The following is a 17928-nucleotide window of genomic DNA, read 5'->3' as shown; positions in this document are numbered from 1 at the left end:
CTACTGTTCTCATTTCGGAAACAAAGCCAACACAGTATTGTTACTAATGAGATGCGTTTGCTTTGTAATATTTCATCGAACAGAAACTATAATAACTATTGCACAGGGAAATCAGATACATGAGTTTGTGGACTTAACACGATGATGAAGTTTAACCTTTTGACTTGACCTTGTATTAAGCTTAGGAACTGTTTCTAACTCGATCTAATTCCCCCCAGTTTTTTTTTCAAAAACATTGTTGCTCCATAAATGACCCGGGGGCCACTCAAATATAATGATGTAAGCATGCGTGACCAAAAAAACACGTGAAAAGGGGTGTTTTTCTTGGTTGAGCATATTACATGGCAAGCGTGACGCGTTAAGGGGTAAAAAACGCTGATTTTCATGAAAAGGGTAGTTTTAAAATCGTTTGTAACGCATTTAGGGTACCATTTTAACCCGATTTTCAAATCTGCTGACACTCCGATCTCGGAAAGTTTATTCACTCGCTGGAATTCCCCGTTTGTAGAAATGTAAATCTAAAGTCTCACGGTGTTATGCAAATATTTCATGACGTGTTACGTGTGATTTAATCATGGTCTCGTACTTCTATGTAAAATACCGTTTAGAATAAAAAACATGCATATTCATTAATGACGTCATATAAAATTTGATGGGTATATAGTTCAGTGGACAGACGGATCGACGAAAATATCGTGTGTTGGCCTACTCGCCGACATCATCCGAATTTCAAAAAATTATTCAGGACTTTTTTATATAGATTCCTCATGCATTATTTATTACTACTGCTACTAGTAGATTTGTGTGTTTTCTCCACTGAAAAATGTAAACCTTCTCTGGATTACTTAATGAAAATTTGCGGTAGAAAGCATTGAAAGGGCACACGATACCGGGACACGATAATCAACTTTACTTACTTTAGGTGCCGAATTCGGAATCAAATACAACGTGAATACTGGGTATTTAAACGTTGCTTCTGTATAAATTACACTGCATATTGGTATTTTATTTTTATATTCTCACAAAACTACTTTATACGAGAATCCAGCAGATTCACGTAACAAGCTACGAATCTGAAGGCCTTATACACACTCTGAATTCATCGTGTCATTATTTAGGCTATGTAGGCCCTATTAAGGTTACGGAGGGTGAAAATTCCACTCAACTTGTCTTTTGTTTTTTAATTTTTATTTATGAAGTATATCTATATATTAAACATCTTAGAGATGTAGATTGAAAAAATTGTATCAACAAAGTATTTTTTAAATTATTTTTGTGTATCAATATTTGCTCTAGATATCCCACAGCACTAATTCTTTTTTAAAGACAGTTCTTGTTTTAAGGGGACACTACACTAAATCCTTCCGCATTTGGTGTAACTCATGGAAGAAAGAGAAGGTGTGAGGGCTATCATTTTCTTTTGGAAGGGGAATCCCAAATATACATGGGGGCCCGTGGGTTAGATTTTAAAAGGTATGCCAACATTTCCTGTCATCCTCCCCCGGCCCTGCTCTCGGCCAGCCTAACTTTGCCAATGTGGAAACTTTAAATGGCCTAGATATTATGATGCAGATTTGAATGTTTCTGTAGTGTTTCCTAAGCCTTATAAAGATGCACTGTAAATGTTTGCCAAAAACGCTCCCCCCTCCCCCATTCTACCCTCCCCAGGACTCATAATTATTATGCACCTACCCAGCTAGCCAAAATACGTTTTTAAAACGTTAAAAAATCGTTTCACTTTGGTTTAAGAAACGTTTCAATATTGCGTTTTAAAACGTAAATGTGTGGAGTTTTGAATACGTTTCAATAACGCTTTGCATAAAACGTTTGATTACGTTTTTTCACGTTAATATTACGTTTCACTTTTGTTTAAAAACCGTTTCAATATTGCGTTTTTAAAACGTAGTTCTAAATACGTTTCAATAACGTTTGCATGACACGCTTTGAAAAGCGTTATCAGACCGTTTTCCAAATGCTAATAAACCGCATCACTTTGGTAGTCCAAGTTATCATGGTTATGACGTTAACACTTCGATCTCTTGTGTAGTATATAAGACATGAAACCATGAAGAAATACATTAACCATGAAAGTAAAAGATGTACACCATGAGATAATGTATAACTCCATGTCCCCAATGTCTTCGACATCAAGACATGTTCAGTGTCCCAGTCCAGTCCTGTTGCATCGATTATTCTTGCCGGCAGCTGGAAGCATGATTCGGATAACCAAAATCTGAAAGCCAACCTTAGCTAGGATATTAAATGTGATATTAAAATACATTAATGTAAATGTATTCTGCGCTAAAATTATAAAAGTATCCTTACACTTGGAAAAAATCAATTCTACAACTCACTGAACTGAACTGAACATGTGAATTAAAACTAAACCATATTTGGGTAAATTTATTTATTTAATAGATGCGCTATCTATTTTTCTTCCAAGTGTAAGGATACTTTTTGGCGCAGTATATAAACCAACAAGAGACTTGCAATGGGCAACTATAGCGTGAATATTATATATGATTATAATCAGAAACAAATGGCACATTTATACCATGTCATGCTATTAAAATTTACAGAATTAAGAAATAAAAGGGCCTTAATTAAAACTGAAAATGAAAACTTACCTAAATGAGTAGACCTAATGCTGTTATACTTTACTCTTGGAGCCGTCACACTTATCATTAAATACAACAAAAATACATGTAGAATTGTATCGCTTTCTCCACACCAGAATCAAATTTGAACAGCTAATATATAGTAGTTGAGCAGTAACCACGTATAGGCTAGTCAAGTATAAGGTCACTGAGATCAAGGATACTAGTACTATAGTACTGTGTAGTAGTCACCATTGCTCGCCATCAGTGCAGACTAAAATCATATGTCAGTAATTCCATTAAAAAGCAAATGTTTCGCCCAAAACATAGCTGCAACTTGTCTACAAAATCAAAGGCCTATACACGTTTATCTTTTGATCTATAAACATGATTAAAGGTTAGCTAGGCCTATTAAATTCCACCGTAAACAGTCAGCAATTGAGAATCACTGATATATCCGTTGATGCATGGTCAAAAGCGGTTACAATTTGTTACTAGTATTTGAAACACACAAACCGCACTAACGGTGGGTAGTCTTAGTCCCAACCGGCTTGTGCTCCTTGAGTAACGAGGAGCACAAGCCGTCCTGGGACTCGAGACTAACTTCCGCCGTTCATTATTTTACGAAATCGAGACCGTGCGTTACCATGGTTACATCTTTTGAAAGTTGATATATAAAATAAAGCAATGTAAATTTACCGGTACTTTTTACTTTAATTTAATTTGCTTACGTTTTTTATTCATATCTGTCATCATTCATGCAAATAACGTACAGTAGGCCTAAATAAATTACAGAAAAATAAAATGCAAGTCTCTTGTTGATTCGATAGCCTACTTATTATAATAAATATTAAATAATTATTTAATATCCAGCTAATTGGTTATATAGTGGAACCTCAGTCGAATGGAACGATCTATGAACATTGTGATTTGAATTGCTTTTTTCGTGAGTATTTTGTCTACAATGGGTCTACGTTATTAGAACGTTTTTATAACGTTTTGGTCGAACTATTCTGCCATCAGATAACTTCGATGTTTATCAAAACGTTTTGGAAACGTGTATTTAACGTTTAAAAACCAAAACCAAATAAAAACCAATTCAAAACGTTTTGGAAACGTTTTGTGTTTGCTGGGTAGTTACTTTATTGTATTTTCACATGTATTTCAATGGGACATTTATTTAGTGATGTGCCCCCTTATAGTGATTATTATTCCAGTGCATGAACTGGCAACCCTATCATTTTCATTTGATTGCTAAAATCACTGAAGCATATGCACAGTGGAGCATGAGTATTCAACCAGCACTATACTAGACAAAATCAATAAAATAAGTACTATCACCTTGGCCCTGGCAACACTAACTAGCATTGTAAACAAGTTAGCACATGGTTTGAACATGATAATAGATAGTGTGGAAGTTTTGGCAGAAATTTGTCAATTTCTGCAAGTTTTGTGAAAATCAATTGATACTTCCCATGCAGTAAGGATTATCAGTAGTAATACAGGAGCACTGCACCTGGAATATTATGGGATTGTGAATTGATACTGTGAAATAGCAGAAAATGTGAGTACTTGAAACTAAATGTGTGGATATCTCAGAACTCCATTTTGGACCATTTGGCCTGATATGCTGAGGTGAAATAAATTATTTTTAATGTTTCCCGTAGCTGATTCATAAAATTTTGATATGCATGTGTTAGCTGATACTTCAAAGAAATAATGTAGGGAATAATTGTGTCAATATATTGGCACACTAAATTAATATTGTTGTTGCAAAAAAGACGACATTTACCCCATCATTTTCATTGACATTCTGTGAACATGTAAGCTTACTGTTTTAAATCAGGAGGACCTATCGAAAGAATAAATAGGTACATTATTTCATTGGTTTGTTTGTAACACATATGCGAAATCGCAATGAAATCGGACCCTCTCCCCATATTTTCCTGGCCTCTTTCCCAAAAAATCTCATGCTCATGAAATTGAACACAAATTGAAACACTTACAAAGTACATTTGTGTATGAGCTATGACGTTAAAAGTATTACAATAATAATCATTAGAGTGTCAACTTTAAGATGAAGTATGATTTTTAGGCCTGCCATGTTTATTTTTTGAAAAACAAAATATTTTAGGTGGCTACGTGCAGCCAATTTGCCTACACAAGAGTTCAAAATCCTGTATAACCTTAAAGTGGTATATGGTACGGTATGGGCCATATCCAAGAGGGGCCTGTTCAATGACATGTTAGTCCATAAAATTGTTCTCAAGTTGTCAAAATCCATCAATACTTGTAATGTGTGTCAAATTTATACTACTCAAACTTGTTCAGGGGGTCAAAATTAGACAAAAACTTGTTTAGGGGGTCAAATTTTGGGGGAAAGCACGCTAAAAAACTTGCTTAGGGGTCATTTTGCTCACAGAGTAAAAATTGTTTAGAGGGTGTTCGAGAAAAATTTGGTCGCGCATGCGTACACTCATATTTGAGTGCCCCCCCCGGATAAATGATTGCAAATTACACATTTGTAATCACTTTTCACCACAAAATATGATATGAAAACACAGGTGAGCAATGTATGAATATATGGAGAGGTCAAACAGGTTGTTAATTATTGTCAATATTAATATTTTGCGACATTTATAATGAAAATAATTAACACTGAAGACACCCTATGGCACCTTCTACAACTTGAGAAAGTCCTCAACCGTTCGAAATTTGTAGTTACTACAACTGCTGCTGACTAGACTGCGGAACTCAGTCCTCAATGATAGTCAGTCATTTTAATATCTTTTGCCTTTTGGTCGTTAAATATGACTATCATTTGAGGACTGAGTTCTTATGATACAACTTCCGAGGAGCAATTTCAGACAATAGCTTGGGATTAGTTACACCCATCGAATGTGTGTCATCAGCCCTCAGATCGGCCCTCAGACACACACATACAGGCATAGAGTTCTGCAGTAGCATGTTTTGTTGACATTTTGTGTAATGTTTAAATACATCCATGACCATGACAGTTCTAATACCATGACCATCATCAGACAACTCAAATACTGTAGGAACCCATGGATTCGATCCATGTAGGGATTAGTGGGCCAGAGGTTATCTATTGAATCCTTTCATGATCACTGAAGCATAGTCAAGTCTGCCGGCAAGGTCAAGCAAGGCCAAGGACACTCGACATTTGAATTGAAAGAATGCATGTCAAAAAAAAGGTCATACCGACACCAATTTCATTTGGTGTTTGTTTATGCTCCTCTGAATATGTGCCTACTATAGCTCAAAATGAAGCAAGTGCTCATGCAGTTATAATGTGCTATTTATAAACCTTTAAAACTGAAAGGCTGCCGAATTCAACAACCTTGACAGTTTTCTTTTTGAGTATAAAGTAAGCTTATTTTTAATATGTTTCTCATAAAAGTGCAGATTATACTCTGCTCTAGGGGTGCTTTAAAAGGTAAAATAACACAGCAATATAATACCAGTATCAGTACCTGCTCAGCATTCTCACTTGCAGACATTCTGAAATCCAAATTATTTGATCCAGCGATTGTTGCAGTAATGCAGTGCAATGAATAGATCACCAGAGAAATTAAAGATAGAGAAGCGACACTCTCTGCAAACTGCCTATACCGTGCTATACAGCGGTTGAAGACAGGCGTCGTCGCCGGCCAAGTCTTACTACGAACGTGTAATGAGAAGATACCATAGAGTCCTACATAGAGGTCTGAGGAAGAGACGGTCGAATGACCTACCTTGACCTATAATTTATCAGGAGAATCACATTTTGTACCGCTCACAAAACAAAGAGTAGTATTAATATTAATAAGCAGTATTTGCATATTTTTTCCATGACGTCATTTCCGAGTAGCTCCACGTTCACACCAGTTTAAATCTAAACACATGTAAATCCACATAAAATTATCTTGGACACAAAATTTACAACATCATGTATAATTAAACCAATGAAATAATATTGTTTTATCAACCATGTCAATACATTTCGATATGTGATTTATTCGCTGAATTGAAAAGTCCGATATTTCGTGTACTTTACCTTGCACGATAATTTATTAATGATATAGGAAAATCACATTGTACATGTAACTGTCTGCTGTACTTCGTGTCTTCCAATAAGTGCCGGAGTGTCGCTAGCCTGAGATCACGTTATGATAAATAAACACCAAGTACACGGCCGAATTATCCTCTCTATTTTCCCTGTGTAATGTCGCATTGCTTATTTTAATCATTACTTTATCCCGTACAGTTGGTGATTTATTGTTTCGAATACAAGATTGACAGGAAGGAGGGAGGGAGGGGGAGCAGAGAGGAGGAGGATGCTGTTATAATGCATACAAGGGTGTGCAATTTATTTATTTATTTATTCATTTATTTATTTATTTATTTATTTATTTATTTATTTATTTATTTATTTATTTATTTATTTATTTATTTATTTATTTATTTATTTATTTATTTATTTATTTATTTATTTATTTATTTATTTATTTAGGCCCTATTTATTTATTTATTTATTTATTTATTTATTTATTTATTTATTTATTTATTTATTTATTTATTTATTTATTTATTTATTTATTTATTTATTTATTTATTTATTTATTTATTTATTTATTTATTTATTCCTACTAACTATTTCTTACTTATACTTGCTTGCTTGCTTGCTTGCTTACTCTGATTTATATTGATTTGTGTGCAACTGATAGATTTTCACATCTGTAGGCCTATCTGATCTTTTCAGTCACCGCACTCCCTTTGTTTGTTAGCTTCCCAAGTGGGATTTTCGGGGTTCGCTATCAATAAACTGGTAGATTCCAAAATCAGAATTGTTTAGTATTAAAGTGAGCCATTATAATTATGCAAGATAATGTTGCATTCAATTACTTTTATTGTCACTAATCATCTGATATTTTTAACTCTTTATGGCCATTTTACTATTGAATACTTTAATTTTAATGCCACATCAGTATAATTCTAATAATATCATATTTTTAATAAAATTCGACTATGGCATAGTCTAGCCTACTGTAGGCATACAAAAAAGGGGGAGGGGCAAAAAATGCCGAAAATGGGGTAAAGAGTTTTTGGCAAATCGAAAGGGGAATGACTTTATAAAAGGGAGTGGACAAGGCATTTATTATTAGGCATATCACCTCAAAAATAAGCGCAGCAGAAACATGTTACCGTAAAATGGGGTAACTTTGGGCACTTTTCAGAGTTTTTAAACCACTACTTCCAAACAAAACCCATTACATTTCTGATTATCTCTTTTTTATTACATTAGGGTTCCCTTCTACACCTTGAAGTTGAAACAGATTTTTTAATAATTTTGTAAGGGTGCCCTAGGGATTAAAAATAGCCTGGCCAAAGTTACCCCGCATTTGGGGTAACTTTGGTCAGAGTATTACATTCCATAAAGAAAAAAAATCAAAAAATTGATCTTCGCTGTAGTAGCCTATATGGGCAAGTTGTTATTTTTTGTGACATTTGACCCCTTGCAAAATTAATCAAGCACACATCCTTGCTCACAAATATCGATTTTTAATTTTCTGAAAAAATGTAAAAAAAACGCTCATTTTTGGTCAAAAATACCGATTTTTTCGTAAATTTCAAGGAAATTGGACATAAGTGACTATTATTTCTTCCAAATATATTTCTTAACAAATTGATACCAAACCAAATATGACTAAAAACAATATTGCTGTACTAAAATATGACCATTTAAAAATATATATTTGACCGACCAAAGTTACCCCGCTGACCAAAGTTAGGTACCCCATTATACGGTATTTAATGTTTCTACATTATTGAGCTTTACTAAAGCATCAAAAATCAAAAAAACAGAATTGAAATCGGTCAATGTATTGTGATGTAGTGTCAATTTAAAGATGCTCGTGGATGGAATGAAATCCTGCCACAAATGGCTGTAGGCCCCTAATGGTAAAATTGGCACATTTCGAGATTTTGAAGGTTTATTTGGACGCTTGCTTGAAGAAGCAGCGTTAATTTAAATATCACATGTTGAATGCCTATCTTTCCTGACTTCGTTAAAGAAAAGAAAATTAAAAAATCTATCATTGAATAATTTCTATACTATTAAAGAGGAACTTGCCGATAATCGATACTGATCGATACTTTGAAGAGGAACTTGCCGATAATCGATACTTCTTGGGATCGATTCATCGGTACCGGTATCATCTCAGAGATTATAGATGAAAAATAAATTAATAAATAGATAAATAAATAAGTTTTAGCATTTCCAGATGAATGGTAAATGCATAGATAGATAGATAAATTAATAAATACAAATAATTATTTGGATTTATTCGGTAGATCAACCAATGGTGGCCCGCTTATATTTACGGTCCGTTGCTGCGTTGCTATACGCGGATTACGCACAGGTCGTGGCAACTTCCCGACGCGCTAATGGTAACAAAACTTCCAGCACGGTACGGTATAAATCGCAACCGTATAATAAATCAACTGCATTCGTTTATGACGATGATTTTCGGAAACTTCTTTTGTGATGACTTTCCGAAGATTTTAAGGTAGGCCTAGGCTTGATTAGCATGATATGATATATCTCAACAATGGCGCAGTAGATTTCTTTTTGACATTGGGGGGATAGGGATGAAAAGCATTTCTTAGAAGTAGGCATATTAATAGTGAATCTGGCACCTTTTTTGTGACATTAACGATGGCGTAGGTTTCTTTTGACATGGGGATGGGATCCGTTTAAATCAATTTCTTGAAATAGGCCTATAGTGAATCCAGCACCTTTTGGCGACAGATTAATTTATGGCCATAATGAAGCTAAAATGGTGAATTATATGGTGCAAAAGTGGAACAAATTCGCACGACGAAGACCGCAACAATTGGCACTGTGACTTTTTTAGCCAAATATGGGGTTAATTTTGTCAGAAACCCACATGTAGGCCCCTACATGTATACAGGTGTCAACTTGGGGGTGATTGTATATGGACCATTGCCCTAGGCTTATCAAACCCCCACCACCGGGAATTTACGCCTATGTAACTCAACCATCTTGAAACCCAATGTTGCTATAGGCCTAGGCCTATGAAACAGAAACAAATTTAAAAGAAAGAACGAACGAAAGAAAGAAAGAAACGGCCACAATACATGCGTGCAAAAGTGGAACAAATTCGCACGAAGGCCGCAAAAAATGGCACTTTTATAGTTTGGCCAAATATGAGCCAGAAACCCACATGTACAATAAGCTCCAATATGTATCCCGGAACGGGGGTGATTGTATGGACCATTGACCTTATATGGGGGAGGGTATCCCCACCCCATACCACCGGCATGTAACTCAACCTTCTTGAAACCCAATGTTGCTATAGGCCTACTTGATGAAACAGAAACAAATTTATAAGAAAGAACGAACCAAAGAAAGAAAGAAACCCTGGCACATGTACATGCGTCAACATGGAGGTGATTCAGTAGACCATGCCCCTTATCAAAATATTGAGGAATTTATTATTGGTACTCACCCCGAGATTTATGCCCATGTAAAGAAAGAAGAAGGAAGGAAGGAAAAAAGGAAGGAAGTGGGAAGGAAGGAAGGAGGGAAGGAAAGAGGGGAGGAAAGAGGGAAAGAAAGAGGGACAGAAAGAGGAAAAGAACGAAAGAAAGAAAGAAAGAAAGAAAGAAAGAAAGAAAGAAAAACAATGGGAAAGCAAGAAAGAGAAAGGGAGAGAGAAACGAAAAGAAAGAAAGGGAAAAACATAGAAAAAAATTGACAGACAGAAAAAAAGAAAGAAGAGAGAGAGAAAGAAAGAAAGTGAACAAGCAAGAAAAAGAAAGAGAGAAATGGAACGCAGGAAAGAGAGAGAGAGAAACTGAAAGAAAAAAAAAGGGAAAGACAGAAAAATAAGTAAAAAGGGAAGGAAAGAGGGAAAGAAAGAGGGAAAGAAAGAAAGAAAGAAAGAAAGAAAGAAAGAAAGAAAGAAAGAAAGAAAGAAAGAAAGAAAGAAAGAAAGAAAGAAAGAAAGAAAGAAAGAAAGAAAGAAAGAAAGAAAGAAAGAAAGAAAGAAAGAAAGAAAGAAAGAAAGAAAGAAAGAAAACAACGGATGGAAAGCAAGAGAGAGAAAGGAGAGATAAACGAAAAGAAAGACAGGGAAAGAAAAAGAAAAAATAGAAAAAAAGAAAGAAAGAAGAGAGAGAGTGAACAAGCAAGAAAAAAGAAAGAGAAATGGAACGCAGGAAAGAGAGAGAGAGAGAAGAAACTGAAAGAAAAAAGGGAAAGACAAAGAAAAAATAAGTCAACAGGGTGTTTGGTACAAAAATTACGCAAAAGATTTTATGTTAAGGAAGTCGTTTGCAAAGTAGAGGCAACAAATGGTAGGCCTACCACATCACTAACCGCGTAATAATTGGGCTGTTAAAAGCGATACCAATTGCCATGATTACCACTTCCATCGTTTATACTAACCGCTCCCGTTTACTAACCGCTCCCATTTACTCATCTAGCGGGGGCCCGCGCGAAGCGCGGGTACCCGCTAGTAATTATAATAAATTAACCAAATATACTATTTTATTCGGCCACTCTCAGACGGGGTCTAATTCTGCATAAAACCGGGCAGCCTTATTTCTATAGATCTGCTGCGCATTCAAATTGCATTGTATTGCATCGTAATTTCATTTGTGTCTATGCTAATTATGTTTACACAACATGAACTCACGTCTTTTCAAGCAAATTCGCCGATAATAGGTGATCAAAAGCGATCGGAATGTTACAAAAGTACAGGTCGCATTCAGCTTACTTCATATGAGATGATCTTTGGAAAAATACGGCATAATTGGTCTTGGTGCTTGCGGAATGCCATGCAGTAAAATATTAAAACGTTGCGGCAATTCATGATTGACAACTAGCAATCGGCGTGTCCTTCGTATCCTCCGCTGTCAATTTCTTATCAACTCACTAATTCTCACAAAAGCTTTGTGTTGATTACGTAATGTGTGGAGGCAAATTGCAATAAGTACAATGAAATAATGAGTAGGGCGGGCTCCGAGGCGGGTTTCTTCTTCATCTTACGTAACAGTATTGTTCTCCAAAAAACCCGGAAGCTTGTCGTTTGGAGCTCTAGCTGAAATACAGCAAGATAATGTAAGATAGTAAATGTAAACCTGTATTTTAGCTAGAGTATCTCGAGCTAGCCACTCTGCAGACAAATTAAACCTGAAAGTTCAGCTGAGGCATTCCATGTCAACTCCAGGGATGTGTACCACAGCACCTCTTCAAATTTTTTTCTTTTTCTGTGTGGTGGTAGATATTGATGAGAATGTAAAATCCTGAAAATTTGAGCTTCATACTCCATTTCGTTTTCCCGTGGCATCAGTTTGAAATTTAGGGCAGCTTCGTCATTTTTACATATCTTTATAGCTCTGCAGTCGGCCTATTAAATGCCGATTTTTTTTCCCTGAGCGCGCAACCCCGTTAAGGGATGGGTTTATATGTGTGTAAATGGAGGAGAAATGGGAGGATTTTGGCATGTTTGCTGTGATTGTTTGCCTAGCAATATTGATCACAAGTACACAATTGATGGTGCATATCAAGGACCAAACTCTATAGTTTTATATTTGAGCACGATCACTTCTGTAAGGTCATGGGAAATTATGTAAATCGGCTTTTATATTTGATGTTGCATATCGGCTCACGCACTTTATTTTTGTACCCAGTATTTCACAAAGTCCCTGTACTCTGATGACCCTATGACTTTTTGCTGGTATGTTGAGCACTTTAAACAATTAATTATAGTACTTACCTACTACTTTAGGAACATGCGTATGTCTTAATGTATGTCGACCATGTCAACAACCCAGTGTAGTTTTACATGGTTGGAAAAGTCTATTTCCTTTCGCTATTTTGCCAATCATAATTCATAAATTGTCCAACTTTTTTGACAAAAAACAGTTTTGCAACTATTCCGCCAGCAAGGAAACACAAATTTATGTGTATCCAGTGCGTCCTTTACGTTTAAATAGTTCAGTTTATTGTCAAGTTGTGCCTCTATACGCCATATTTACGGAATTGATGATACGAGCTGATACGGAATGTTTGAACCCAAATTTCTTGAAATATACATTACCTTTTTAACTTCTCGCCACGAAATTGGATTCATAAGAAGGTCAAATACAAGCCTTCCATTATGGCTGGTATCATCATCTCGATTGGTGTCTTGTGTTATTATTATTTCATATTTTGCTGGTAGAAGTTCAATGCCCCTCCATAATTCACGACTACTGTCACTTGTGTTATAAACTCGATGTGTTTACTATATTGTCGCTCGGGTCCGCGACTAATCGCAGGGACCAGTCTATCATTAGCTATTCTATACACTTTTCAATAGCCTTATTGTGATGTGTGGGAGTTTTAAAAGCCGAGCCATGAACAAAATATAATGCGAGCACCTGGGGGCATCAACTTTAGAGGTGACGGTATGTGCCTGTCAATATATGCCCCTCTTTTGAAGCCGACTATACCCGATGACCAGGCACCTTCAGTTTTCAAAATATTATACCCAATGACCCCTTTTTCATTTTGATTGTACATAATTGACCCTTTTTTTATAAAAAAAAAAAAACCCAACGTTTTGTACTGATATGCGCCTACTTCGCGACGCTTGTACAAAATGTAGGCACATATACCCATCAATTCTAAAGTCGAGTGCCCCGCGGCGTGCGCATACTTCAATGATATCACTTTGAGGAACTGTTGAAGTATAAATCAGCCAACGAGTAGGTGTGTCCAAATTGCACATCTTGAATTGAGACCAAGACATGCTGTTATATCGTTCCGGTTGGTTTATTACCTACCATTGCCTACGAGATGCAGTTCTAAGGTGACAGAGGGACAGGGCTGCAATTCGATTCCACAACCATTCATACCTTTCATCTGTTTTATTGTATTATCGTGCGAATTGCTCCGTGGTACCTTACAACTTACGGGTACCTGAATTTTATTTGAATGAAGATGACTCTGTCATGCTCGACGTCATATTGCATAATTTCTATACAGTATATGCAATAAACCAACCAGAACAGTATAACAATTGAAATAATAGGCAGTTCTAAGATAGGTTAAGAAGAATATAACGTCATTCTGTATTATTATTCAAGGTTGTAACGTGTGTCTATGCTGTCATGTAGGCCTACCTGGCAACAGACACGCCCCGGTACAAACAGATGAAATTTGTAGAAAAGCGTGATTATGACAAAAACATTAAAAAATGATACTTTGAGGTATTGTTTTTTAATTTTTGTATGGCAGATCATACATACACATGTGCTGAGGTCAAAAAGGTAAAAATTTTGTTTTTGACCCCTGACTCACCTGTCATTCCAAACAACCCCTTAATGCAGTTTTGCCTTTTCGCGCCGTACTGAATCATCTTACTATAAATAGGCTAATGTTGTGTGTGTGTGTATCTATGTATGTATGTGGTTTATGTAAAAGGCTCCGTCAGTTTCGATCCAAATGTCGCCAAATTCCTACGGGAGATCGAGGAATACACGGGAAATTGCCTCGACTTTATTTGGTTGAAATCGGTCAAGAAAACAGTGAAAATATGGGTAAAAACGGGGTTTTTGTTATGAAAATCAGTTACCAGCCTGCGCGTCACTGCAGCTGGCAGGCAGCGCGTCGGCGCGCGAGCGTAATGCGAACTACGCCAATGCTCGCGTAAACGGCGCAGAGCCACGCGACTTGCGAGCCAGAGACCAGTGGACATGATAATACAGAAAGAAGGAAAAATAAATTAAAATTAAAGGACAAAAAGGTACATGGACGGGTCACGGGATTATGATAAAGATGAACACGTCCGCATACACGCTCTGAGAGGACGTATACGGAAAAATATGTGTGTTGTATAAACAAAATGAAGCGGTAGACCTATACTATAAAGAAAAATGAAATTAAAATGACAAAAGAGGTACGAGTAATTAGGCCAACGGGTTAAATTAACTAAATGAAACGGGAACGAAACAAAGGAAAGAAACTAATCAGGAAATGTAAGAAAAAAAAGAAGCTATAATAATGATAACAGAATTAAATAAAAAAAAACATGGAAACGGAAATCACAAGCAGCAAATAAAAAATGAAGCTAAAAGGGAAATGTAACAAATAAAAGATTTAGAAAAAAAATGGGAACGGGTTTAAATAAATAAATAACATGAAAACGGAAAATCACAAGCTAAGCAGCAAATATTTTTTGGGAAAAAAATAACCCCATGTAGAAGAAACTGAAAAGAAAGGAAATGTAAGAAGAGACAGATTTATATAAAGAAAATGTATCTTTTAGATGATTCTTCCTGTTCAGTAATTCTTCCTGTTATAGTGAATGCTCCCATTTACTCATCTAGCGGGGAGCCGCGCGAAGCGCGGGTATCCCGCTAGTCTTACTATAAATAGGCTAATGTTGTGTGTGTGTATGTATGTATGTGGTTTATGTAAAAGGCTCCGTCAGTTTCGATCCACATGTCGCCAAATTCATACGGGAGATCGAGGAATATACGGGAAATTGCCTCGACTTTATTTGGTTGAAATCGGTCAAGAATTGGCTGCAAAAACAGTGAAAATATGGGTAAAACGGGGTTTTTGTTATGAAAATCAGTTACCAGCCTGCGCGTCACTGCAGCTGGCAGGCAGCGCGTCGGCGCGCGAGCGTAATTCGCACTACGCCAATGCGCGCGTAAACGGCGCAGAGCCACGCGACTTGCGAGCCAGAGACCAGTGGACATGATAATACAGAAAGAAGGAAAAATTAATAAAAATTTAAAGGACAAAAAGGTACATGGACGGGTCACGGGATTATGATAAAGATGAACACGTCCGCATACACGCTCTGAGAGGACGTATATACGGGAAAAATATGTGTGTTGTATAAACAAAATGAAGCGGTAGACCTATACTATAAAGAAAAATGAAATTAAAATGACAAAAGAGGTACGAGTAATTAGGCCAACGGGTTAAATTAACTAAATGAAACGGGAACGAAGGAAAGAAGCTAATCAGGAAATGTAAGAAAAAAAAATGAAGCTATAATAATGATAACAGAATTAAATAAAAAACATGGAAACGGGAAATCACAAGCAGCAAATAAAAAATGAAGCTAAAAGGGAAATAACAAATAACAGATTTAGAAAAAAATGGGAACGGGTTTAAATAAATAAATAACATGGAAACGAAAAATCAAAATGTATCTATATTTTCGATGATTCTACCTGTCCAGTAATTCTTCCTGTTATAGTGAACGCTCCCATTTACTCATCTAGCGGGGACCCGCGAAGCGCGGGTATCCCGCCAGTCTTACTATAAATAGGCTAATGTTGTGTGTGTGTGTGTATGTATGTATGTGGTTTATGTAAAAGGCTCCGTCAGTTTCGATCCAAATGTCGCCAAATTCATACGGGAGATCGAGGAATATACGGGAAATTGCCTGCACTTTATTTGGTTGAAATCGGTCAAGAATTGGCTGCAAAAACAGTGAAAATATGGGTAAAAACGGGTTTTTGTTATGGAAATCAGTTACCAGCCTGCGCGTCACTGCAGCTGGCAGGCAGCGCGTCGGCGCGCGAGCGTAATGCGCACTACGCCAATGCGCGCGTAAACGGCGCAGAGCCACGCGACTTGCGAGCCAGAGACCAGTGGACATGATAATACAGAAAGAAGGAAAAATAAATAAAAATTAAAGTACGGGTCACGGGATTATGATAAAGATGAACACGTCCGCATACACGCTCTGAGAGGACGTATACGGGAAAAAATATGTGTGTTGTATAAACAAAATGAAGCGGTAGACCTATACTATAAAGAAAAATGAAATTAAAATGACAAAAGAGGTACGAGTAATTAGGCCAACGGGTTAAATTAACTAAATGAAACGGGAACGAAACAAAGAAGGAAAGAAACTAATCAGGAAATGTAAGAAAAAAAAGAAGCTATAATAATGATAACAGAATTAAATAAAAAACATGGAAACGGGAAATCACAAGCAGCAAATAAAAAATGAAGCCAAAAGGGAAATGTAACAAATAACAGATTTAGAAAAAAAAATGGGAACGGGTTTAAATAAATAAATAACATGGAAACGAAAAATCAAAATGTATCTTTTCGATGATTCTACCTGTCCAGTAATTCTTCCTGTTATAGTGAACGCTCCCATTTACTCATCTAGCGGGGACCCGCGCGAAGCGCGGGTATCTCGCTAGTCTTACTATAAATAGGCTAATGTTGTGTGTGTGTGTGTGTATATGTATGTATGTGGTTTATGTAAAAGGCTCCGTCAGTTTCGATCCACATGTCGCCAAATTCATACGGGAGATCGAGGAATATACGGGAAATTGCCTCAAGAATCGGTCAAGAATTGGCTGCAAAAACAGTGAAAATATGGGTAAAAACAGGGTTTTTGTTATGAAAATCAGTTGCGCGTCACTGCAGCTGGCAGGCAGCGCGTCGGCGCGCGAGCGTAATGCGCACTACGCCAATGCGCGCGTAAACGGCGCAGAGCCACGCGACTCGCGGGTGTCCCGCTAGTCTTACTATAAATAGGGGAATGTTGTATGTATCTATGTGGTTTATGTAAAAGGCTCCGTCAGTTTCGATCCAAATGTCGCCAAATTCATACGGGAGATCGAGGAATATACGGGAAATTGCCTCGACTTTATTTGGTTGAAATCGGTCAAGAATTGGCCTCAAAATCAGTGAAAATGTGGTCCGTTGCTATGCTGGGTAAACAAAAAAACGAGTCAGTTGTTAAGCTAGCCATGCGAGTCGTACGGGCGTATCTAATGCCAAGCCGCTCGCGTAGCGCAGCGATACCGCGCGGGTAACGCAGCACTACGCCATGCCGCGCGTAAACGACGCAGAGTCACGTAATGAATGATAATACGGGTGAACGACCGTAGGCGTAATAAATACGGGGAAAAGATGTGTGTTAAAAAGTACAAACAAGTTACAACATGAAGAGGTAGGCCTAATGTAATTAAAAAAGAAAACAAAATGAGGACAAACAGGTACGAGTATGTGGGTTATAGTTAGTCACAGTAAGAAAATGAAAACGGAAATAATATAGGCTAAAGAAGGAAAGAAAGAAACTAATCAGGAAATCTAAGAAAAAAAAAGCTATAATAAAATTAGATAATTTAAATAAAAAAGCTATTAAACTGAGGACAGAACTAAATAAATAACATGAAAACGGGAAATCACAAGCTAAGCAGTAAATAAAAAAGAAGCCAACAGGGAAATGTAAGAAAGGACAGATTTAGAAAATAACGGGAACGGGATTGAGTA

General features: G+C 36.7%; 2 protein-coding genes across 2 annotated transcripts in view; one reads left to right on the top strand and one right to left on the bottom strand.

Annotated features, from left to right (window-relative positions):
- Positions 1–6169, bottom strand: part of LOC140146204 (cysteine-rich protein 2-binding protein-like) — a 29934-nt gene extending 23765 nt beyond the window's left edge. The window contains 1 exon segment of the mRNA XM_072167986.1: positions 6080–6169. Within this exon segment, the coding sequence (XP_072024087.1) occupies positions 6080–6118 (39 nt within the window). The 5' untranslated portion in view covers positions 6119–6169.
- Positions 6170–10064: 3895 nt separating this feature from the next.
- On the top strand, positions 10065–11181 carry LOC140140629 (uncharacterized). Its single transcript, XM_072162389.1, has 3 exons — positions 10065–10070; positions 10531–10602; positions 10843–11181. Exons 1-3 carry the CDS (start codon positions 10065–10067, stop codon positions 10897–10899), a joined length of 135 nt encoding a protein of 44 aa, XP_072018490.1. The 3' UTR covers positions 10900–11181.
- The last annotated feature ends 6747 nt before the right edge of the window (positions 11182–17928 follow it).

Source organism: Amphiura filiformis, chromosome 2 (assembly GCF_039555335.1).
Source record: "Amphiura filiformis chromosome 2, Afil_fr2py, whole genome shotgun sequence".
NCBI classification, from domain to species: Eukaryota; Metazoa; Echinodermata; class Ophiuroidea; order Amphilepidida; family Amphiuridae; genus Amphiura; species Amphiura filiformis.
Note: the sequence above shows the minus strand (reverse complement) of the source record. Positions and strands in the feature narration are given on the sequence as shown.